The following is an 8,015-nucleotide window of genomic DNA, read 5'->3' on the forward strand; positions in this document are numbered from 1 at the left end:
CCCCCCAAACACCCAACCGCGGCGGGGATCCTCCGAGGCAGGAGCTAACAGATGGCCCGTTGAGCAGATTCTCCCGGGACAGGCCACGGTTCAACGACACGCTCGACGTGATCAAGTTCCTCTGCAAGGACCTCTGGACCATCGTCTTCCGGAAACAGGTGGATAACCTAAAGACGAACCACCGGGTATGCGTCCCTGCGTTTCCCCCTCCTTCCATATGCCTCTTTCGAATCTAGACTGACTCGCGAGTCAAGGGAGTCTACGTCCTGACAGACAACTCCTTCCGCCCGTTTTCTCGCATGAGCGCTGAAGTAGGCAGCCAGGCAGTCATTCGCGCACAGCCGGTAATAACTCACTTCCCTGGTCCCTGGTCCCTGGTCCCTGGTCCCTCAGCACAAAACCAAACTAACGTTTTATGAAATAGTTCCTCTGGTTCCCCTGCGGCATCGTTCGTGGTGCGTTGGCCGCCCTCGGCATCACAGCAACAGTGCACGCCGAGACGACCGAGTTGCCAGGCGCAGTCTTTCAAATCAAGACTCTTTCCACCAAGCCATGACCCTTCTTCTTCTTCTTCTCCTTTTCACCACCTGTTCATTCGCGCTAACACGGTTAAACCTTCCTTTGCCGATCGGGGGGGGGGTACGTTTTCTAAGTAATGAGGGCGCAGAGGTCCACCATCATAGAAAGCTTTCATACCCACTTGCCTACATAGTATAAGGAATTCGGCGGTTTGCGGTCACGGTTCAAAAAGCGGAAAGAATGGGGACAGATGGCGTACGGCGTTTGAGATGTTAACAGCAGAGGGTTGCTGAAGCAGAATTTATAACTTTGTTTTGGCTTCTATCGTGTTTGCGTGGAGCAATGTTCTCAATACCCAGCTTTCAGGGAAATATCCGCCTTTTGTGATGTCCGTTCATTCTGTTCTTTTGTTCCAACTGCCTTCGGATCCGGCAGAGTCGATAATGTCTGCCCTACTCTCTCCCATTCCGAGCTCGTCATGGTTTCACCCCTCACAGCCTAATGAAAGAAAACACCAATCAGCTACCGAATCCTGACGGGAAAAGAGACAGAAGATTTTATATTTGCTCTACCGGCCACGACGGGTTGAACTAAATGCAAGCCACCGAAAGACCGTGCAAAGGCAGCATTGGCTCAATGCCAAACCAAAAATAGATGGATTACCATCACAAACTGGGGGAGGGGTATTCACTTCTGGGGGGGGTTGTGGGCGAAGTCGATGCCCTTCTTGATGTTCCCCTTCAGGCCCGACACTGCCGCCTCGAGCAACTTCTTCTCCTTGTCGGTGATGTCGCCGAGGATATCGACCGCCTTCTCGGCGCCATTAGGCTAGAGACTGCATTAGCGTACTGAAGCTCTTCCTCTATCCTCTTTGTGACTTACGCCAAGCTCGATGGGAACGGAGAAGAACTCGACACCGGTCTTCTCGGCAATCTCCTTGCCACCCGGGATGCCGGGAAGGTAGACGTAGCTTGGTTCAACGAGGCCCTTGACGCCCGCGGCGGCCTTGAGGAGCTTCTCGGCGAACCTTGATAGCGGTTAGCAAAAATCGAAGTCGAAGGGTGGTTACTGTCTGGCGCTTACCTGTAGCCAGCATACGCCATCGAAAGTGTGGCAGAACCAGCGCCGTCCTTGGCCTTGACAACCTCATCACCACCGAACTGGACGCGGTTGACAAGAGCGTCGTACTTGTCGTCCGGAATCGTGACGGACGGAGCGATCTTGCTGAAAAGCGGAACAATGGTCTCGCCGGAGTGACCGCCAACGACGGGGACAGTCAACTCCTGGGGGTTGCTCTTGCCGGCAATCTCGGCAACGAAGGTCTCGGCACGGACAATGTCGAGGGTAGTGACGCCGAAGAGGCGCTGGGGGTTGAAGACGCCCTTGGCCTTGAGCACCTCGGCCGAGATGGGGACGGTCGAGTTGACGGGGTTGGAAATAACCAGGATGAAGGCCTTGGGGGCGACCTCGGCGGCCACCTCAATGAGGCCCTTCACGATGCCGGCGTTGATGTTGAAGAGGTCATCACGGGTCATGCCGGGCTTGCCTAACAGCACTGTCAATATATACGTCGGATGAGCAAGCCGGGTCGGTCTACGCACGGGGAATGCCCGCCGGGATGATGATGATGTCGGCATCTTTGAAAGCGGTCTTTGCGCCGTCATTGGCGGGCAGGTAGCCAGTGGTTTTCTGACCGAGCAGCAGGGTCAGTCGGGTCTGAGAACGCTGCCGGTTTTAACGGTTTTTCCACTTACGGCGTTGGATGAAATGTGCGACAGGTCGGTCGCAACACCGGGGGTGTTGACAACATCGTAGAGTGCGAGCTCGCTGACGAGCGGAGAGAGCTTCAGGAGCAGCGACAGCGGCTGCGGGGTACCGATGGCGTCAACGGGCTGGGTCCAGAGAGCTTGAGGGCATACGAACCTGTCCAATACCGCCGGAGGCGCCAGCAACGACTGTTTAGGAACAATGTCAGACGACCAGCTGATGCCTACATCGCCCAGAAGATGGCGTCGTGTGCTTACCAGCTTTGACCATTTTGTTTGGAGTTGGGGTCAAGATCGGAGGCAGCGGAGGATGGAGGGGGAACTGTTGACGTCTCGCAGTCTGAGGGTCAGCTCTCGATTGTAAAAAATGCAATTGGAGTTCGCAGAGCGCGAATATTAGACTGGAGAACTGACCTGGAAAGTGATGCAATGGTTGAAAGAAGTCGCTGGGAAAGTTGGAAGGACACGATGTTGTAGACTCGAAGCTTTGGTAGCTTAAGTACCTAAGTCATGCTCAGAAAGTTGGCGGGGTCGTGGGGCAGCTTGCTTTGAAGGCCCGTTGAACCGCGGGAACACTCAGCTCTGCCCCGCGTTCACACCCCGCCGAGACGGCCCCATGCACACCACCCGGTATGTACCCTGCTCAATTCATTGGAGATTTGGCGGAAGTCCGACGCCGGACGCCGCATATTGCGTACTCAGGCGCCTCTTAGATGTGACTACAGCACTCATTCTAAGGTATGTTTTTATCTTGCACTTATTGCAATGTTAATGCTTATAGTCGCTTCCCGTTGAAGCTTCGAAGTGAGACTATCCGAGTCCCTCTTCCGAGGCCCGGCGTTCGGTCTGACGAATCGGGCAAGACCGGGAGTCGCCCATGCTCAAACCCGAAACTCTCCGCCAAGGCACTCAAGACGCTCAGATCAGTCCCCGACAACCTCTTTCGATCATCTGCATCTCGTCACACAAGTGGGCTCCAGGAGTCGGACGGTAAAGGCTTGGCACGCAGTTGATTCTGCTCTCATCACATGTATTGTGCCGCAACGCCATCCGGGTTGCGATGACCCCGCTTGAGTACTGATTCTTTGGATATCAAACGCCGTGGCCGTTCCTGGAATGCAAGGTTTGGAAATCCGTCCTGTCCTATTGTCCCGCATTCCACCATCTGTCAAGTAATCCTCGACGCGAGGTTTGAGAGCTCATGCAGAGCTGCCTTTCCGACTTGTCCTGTTCCTCGTCAACCATCTACTGCTTGGCAGCAGCAGCCTTCTTGGCGGCATTGCCCCTCAGCTTCCGCTCGGGCTCGGGCTTCACGGGCCTCTGGGAGCGGCGGATGGCGCTGGCACGGGCGACCGCGGCGGCCCGGAGGTCGGGGCGGTAGCCGTTCTTGGCGGCCTGGTTGGCAACGGCCCGGTAAGTCCTGCCGAGGACGTCAGCAACCCGTTATATCCCATCTCGAGGGATCAATTCAACTGACTTGCGCGCGGTCTTGTTACCGCCGTAGGTGACGGCGTAGAGGCTCGAGGCCGGCTTGTTGGCCGCAGCGGGCTTCTTGCTGATCACCTTGACGCCACCCTTCTCGTTGGGAGAGATGCCGATAGCCTATTTCATTCGCTATTAGATCGTGTTCTAGCCCCCGGAATCTGCCTTGAGAACTATGCTGCCATTATCGTACCTTGTCGTTGGCGAAACCAGCATACTGTTCCCCTTTGTCAGCCAATACTCTTTCTACGAAATTTGTATTTCAAGTCGCCGTACCTTGCGCGAGTGCAGGTTCGTCAGGTTAAGGGGCTCCCGCGAGAACTGGCCCGTCTTCGTCTTGACGAGGTAGGAGTTCTGGAGGCCTAGAGAAGAAGGGTTTCTTTAGCAAATCTGCAAGACACTCCCAAGTTCGCGATCCAGCAACTTACGGGACACCTCCCAGATGAGGTCAGCAGAGACGTTGGACATCTTGGCGGTATGGACGTTGAATAGGCAGCAATGCGGTCAGGATCCAACGGACGTCTTTCAAGTTTTCGTGATCTTGAATTTCAGAACCCAGGGCCGGATTTTTGGCGCTGCGTGTGGGCTCGCCTAATTTGCCTTTTTGGGGGGCCATTTTGGTAAAGAGCACCGATCTGATTAGCCAAATCACGCTATTCCCAGAACAAACAGTAATGGCACGAGAACTTGGGCCATGGTCCGTGCGTCCGTTCCGCCTGCCCCATCCGTCGTCATCAACTTGCCAGAGCCGAGGGCGGCCTCTTCAGCGGCACACTTGGGACCTCCTGAGTGTTTCACGGTTAAACCACCAGGGTTCGCCAGGTAGAGCCCGAGGAAATGGTCCTCGACAAGAGAATCTAGCGCACCCCATTCTTCCCTTCGTTCAGGTTTCCTTTTCTTACTTCAGCCTTCTTCTTTCGCACTCGGCGCATCGCGCGCTCTTTCCGAATCTTCCGCCCCAGTCTGCGTCGCAGAGCGGCAGTCGCCGCGCGGTAGCCTCCAATATAAACGCCGTCTCACTAATACGACAACGCATACACCCTCAGTCTCCTCTGGCCAAACCGACGATGGACTACCTACTTTACAGCCTTACCTTCCTCGCCTTCCTCTTCGCCACCATCCTCTACCTGACCCGCGCACGCTGGGTCCCGCCGTTCCAGGATCGCCTTCACAAGGCCCACTTCCCGGGCAGCGCCTACCTTTATTCGCGTCTCGGGCCGGGCTCTTTTGAGGACGACATCGAGGCGGGATTGTCGTCGTCCAACTTCGACCTGACGGGCAATGTCGAGGGCGGAGACAGCCGGTCGGGTTTGGACGACACGGCCAAGAGGGAGATCCTGCGGATCATGAAGAAGCGGAGGCTCAAGTTTGACGAGGCGAGGAAGGTGTATATGGAACAGCGATTCAAGGAGAACGGGATTGGCGCCGACGGGAGGCCGAGGGATCCGAAGTTCGTGAGCTTTTCTTAAAGAGGGGGAACACGAGGTAGGGGTTGCCATCCCAGGAGGGGAGATACCCGGGTCGAGGGCGGTTGTTTTTGATTTCCTGTTCTACTGTTTGTTTAGGTGTGGTTGAGAAAACCACCCAGCTTGTCGTTATCATTTCCTTTTATCGCGCATCATATAGCCTCGCAACGTACATTTTCTTTGGCTGGGACTGCAAGGCGTTCAAGGGGTTCCTGGGTGGCTTGGGTCCATACTTTCTCCGCAGGGGTGGCTTGGACGTTTTCGTGAACTTAGGCGCCGGATCAGATACTCGCGTCTTACTCTGGCGGTGCCAAAGTGCCATTACCTATCTGCATCAACGGGAATGGATATGGGATATACTTTTCCTAGTCTTTACAATGCAATACTTTTCTACCGTCTGTGGTTCAAAGCAGGGATTTGGGTTCCCACTACGGTCAACCCACGCAGATTGGTATGTGTGCCTGCGAGCATGCGGGGCGTTGGAGGTAGTCTTTTTTTCACGTGCATACCTCTGGTATTGGCTCCCACTATTTCTCAATACAGCTGCTGGCATGATGGCTGGTTGCTGAGATGCCTTCACCGTTGTAGCACTCAAGATGCGTTCTGTCGCGCCTCCATACAGCGATCTGCAACTAACCAGGGCTAACTAACGTATTGAAAGGATGGAAGCATACTTTGCGTAGCAGTGCCTGAATAAAGCTCCATTCTTCTCTCGCATGAGCTCTCCCTTACAATGGCCAAGGTTCCCAAAGTTTCGATAGCTAGCTTGGGGCTAAAGCCGTTCTAACCGAGTTGATAACCTTCGCTCAAGGTCTTGGTTTTGTAAGCAAGACATCGTGTGATGCTGCCCAGTTAACGAAAGTCAAGGAATTTATAAGACCAGAGCGAAGTCGCTTCAGACCATCGCTAAGGCTAGCATGTTATCCGCTTCCCTGTACGGGATATTGCCTCGTCGCCTTGTTCGCGACCGGAATGGTGATGAATGACTGGTAAAGTTCCGAGGGTGGTGGGGCACCGTTTGTCCCCGCAGGTGATTTACGAGACACAATAGTGTTGCGCATAGTTTCCATGCGGGCTTGTCAGCTGTCGATGCGTCCAATGTCGGTCAGTGACTCCTATAAAGAAAATATGGTGCTGGGAAGAGGCCAGATGAAGGGCCGGTATGATTCTCAAGTAGTTGATCTCAGAACCGTCGGTTGCATCTCGAAAGGTCGTCGGGAGTGAGCGCTCCCTAGTGCTGAGCGTAAGACAAGGTTGGAGAGATGGTGGCGGTATCGTGCGCAGCGAAGACGTTACGAGTATACGGATTATAGACACTACATAAGAAGAACGTCCCAGGGGCGGAATAAGAGCGTGTAGTCTCGGGTCAGACTGCTGCGTAAGGGCCCTTGAATTGAAACCCCACTCGAGCCTCGTTAAGCGAATGCTTTCAAGTATGGACCCCAACCGCCTTTTATCTCCAACCAACCTCTGTAGGTCTTAAGTTAGAGAGAAGCAATCGATCAATTACATCGTTCTGTTCAGTAGGCCCTCACATAGACGAACGCTAACCGGCCCAGAGAGCAGCTGAGTATCGACATGAGATGGAAGCCAATCCGGGCCGTTTCGGCCTTCACGGAGACAACTCGGGTTGTCTCGGCCGCCCGATTCGGTCAAGCCTGCCCAGCAGCCGAGCTTCGAAAAGTGAAAACCATGACATCAGCCCACCGCCGATGGCTAACTAGGGGCTTTCCGTTTCAGTTCGGTTCTCTCGTTCCACCAGAATCGACCTGCAGGAAAAACTTGGCACCGATTCCGGATGGTCCCCTGTACTCTGTACTGTGGACTTGGTTTTGGCTTGGTCCCACCAGAATCAGTTTCGACCAAATCCTTCCTTTTGGAAGCAAGCCCTTAGCAGCCTAAAAGCCGAAGATTGGGTTACACTAAGCTGTGGCACATCTCCGATAACTACAGGTAATCAACTAAATATATTTTGAAATTGAAGGCAGCCCACGGTGACCAGCGGAGATTTGGGTGCTGCGTGCAACAGATGGACACCCACTGAGACAGCCGGACTGTGCAGTTCACCTCAAGGCCGGGCGTACAGTACGGAATACATGTGGCACAATTGTACTACAATATTCGGACAAGCGATGGCGCCCTGTGGCTTGATCGTCCATGCCGGCCAGGAACTCAAGCCGAGATCAGTTTCGGGCCGCACATCCCTCTTGCCGAGTCGGCTCTCGGGGAACAACGTACATGTACGTACATCCACTGTCAGAATACCTATAGCCATACTTAAGGTGCAATTGCTGGCGGGCAATTGCGGCGTCGCTTTTGCTTCACATCCACCGAACGACTGGAATGCTCGTGTTAATCCTCGATTCGGTGAGGCCAGGAATGCGGCTTCGGCTGGATCTTCACGCCAATCTTCAGGGTGCATCAAGTGACTCCCAGACCCGCATCCCTTCGTTAGCAGCAACCGGGATCCTGCCAGGGATCGGGTCCCAATAACTATGTTGTTTCAATTGTCTGAAAACGGACCGGGGGCTGATTGTTACCGCGTTGTTTGTGGAAAGTGCTGCTGGCTGTGTCCCGTCCATTTCCACATGTGCGGAATACATGCCCTAGTTGCAGAGTACTTCGTATCCGTGCCGAAATCACATTACACTAGTGTGCGTATGGAGAGGCAACACTCGCTAATGCTATCCAGCGTTGATAAGAGGGCCAACCAACGATCAAGGAGGGGCCAAGGTATCTGCATCGCAGCAGTGGGTAAGGTAAGGTGACTAATGGAAAGGGG

The 8,015-nt window shown here is 54.3% G+C and overlaps 4 protein-coding genes across 4 annotated transcripts in view; 2 read left to right on the forward strand and 2 right to left on the reverse strand.

The window, feature by feature from the left end:
- The window catches only part of P884DRAFT_189072 (transport protein particle component), a gene marked incomplete at both ends in the record, with an annotated part of 1,133 nt that extends 577 nt beyond the window's left edge, over positions 1-556 (forward strand). The window contains 3 exons of the mRNA XM_069437410.1: positions 65-185; positions 255-344; positions 425-556. Coding sequence (XP_069302120.1) covers positions 65-185; positions 255-344; positions 425-556 — 343 coding nt within the window. The remainder of the gene's footprint in view (positions 1-64; positions 186-254; positions 345-424) is intronic.
- Positions 557-1,206: 650 nt separating this feature from the next.
- Positions 1,207-2,610, reverse strand: P884DRAFT_235192 (lactate/malate dehydrogenase; the record flags this gene model as incomplete). Its single annotated transcript, XM_069439941.1, has 7 exons — positions 2,544-2,610; positions 2,443-2,474; positions 2,274-2,384; positions 2,121-2,208; positions 1,603-2,065; positions 1,402-1,546; positions 1,207-1,347 (listed from the first exon to the last, which is right to left on the reverse strand). Exons 1-7 carry the CDS (start codon positions 2,554-2,556, stop codon positions 1,207-1,209), a joined length of 993 nt encoding a protein of 330 aa, XP_069302121.1. The 5' UTR covers positions 2,557-2,610.
- An 804-nt stretch (positions 2,611-3,414) lies between these two features.
- Positions 3,415-4,520, reverse strand: P884DRAFT_12511 (ribosomal L28e protein family-domain-containing protein). Its single transcript, XM_069437174.1, has 5 exons — positions 4,196-4,520; positions 4,044-4,129; positions 3,961-3,984; positions 3,763-3,887; positions 3,415-3,705 (listed from the first exon to the last, which is right to left on the reverse strand). Exons 1-5 carry the CDS (start codon positions 4,233-4,235, stop codon positions 3,531-3,533), a joined length of 450 nt encoding a protein of 149 aa, XP_069302122.1. The 5' UTR covers positions 4,236-4,520; the 3' UTR covers positions 3,415-3,530.
- Positions 4,521-4,834: 314 nt separating this feature from the next.
- On the forward strand, positions 4,835-5,236 carry P884DRAFT_188760 (uncharacterized protein; the record flags this gene model as incomplete). The annotated part of the gene is made up of 1 exon (XM_069437383.1): positions 4,835-5,236. The coding sequence occupies one exon, from the start codon at positions 4,835-4,837 to the stop codon at positions 5,234-5,236; it is 402 nt and encodes a 133-aa protein (XP_069302123.1).
- Between the last annotated feature and the right edge of the window lie 2,779 nt (positions 5,237-8,015).

Source organism: Thermothelomyces heterothallicus (assembly GCF_042370625.1).
Source record: "Thermothelomyces heterothallicus CBS 202.75 unplaced genomic scaffold P884_scaffold_1, whole genome shotgun sequence".
Classification (NCBI taxonomy): Eukaryota; Fungi; Ascomycota; class Sordariomycetes; order Sordariales; family Chaetomiaceae; genus Thermothelomyces; species Thermothelomyces heterothallicus.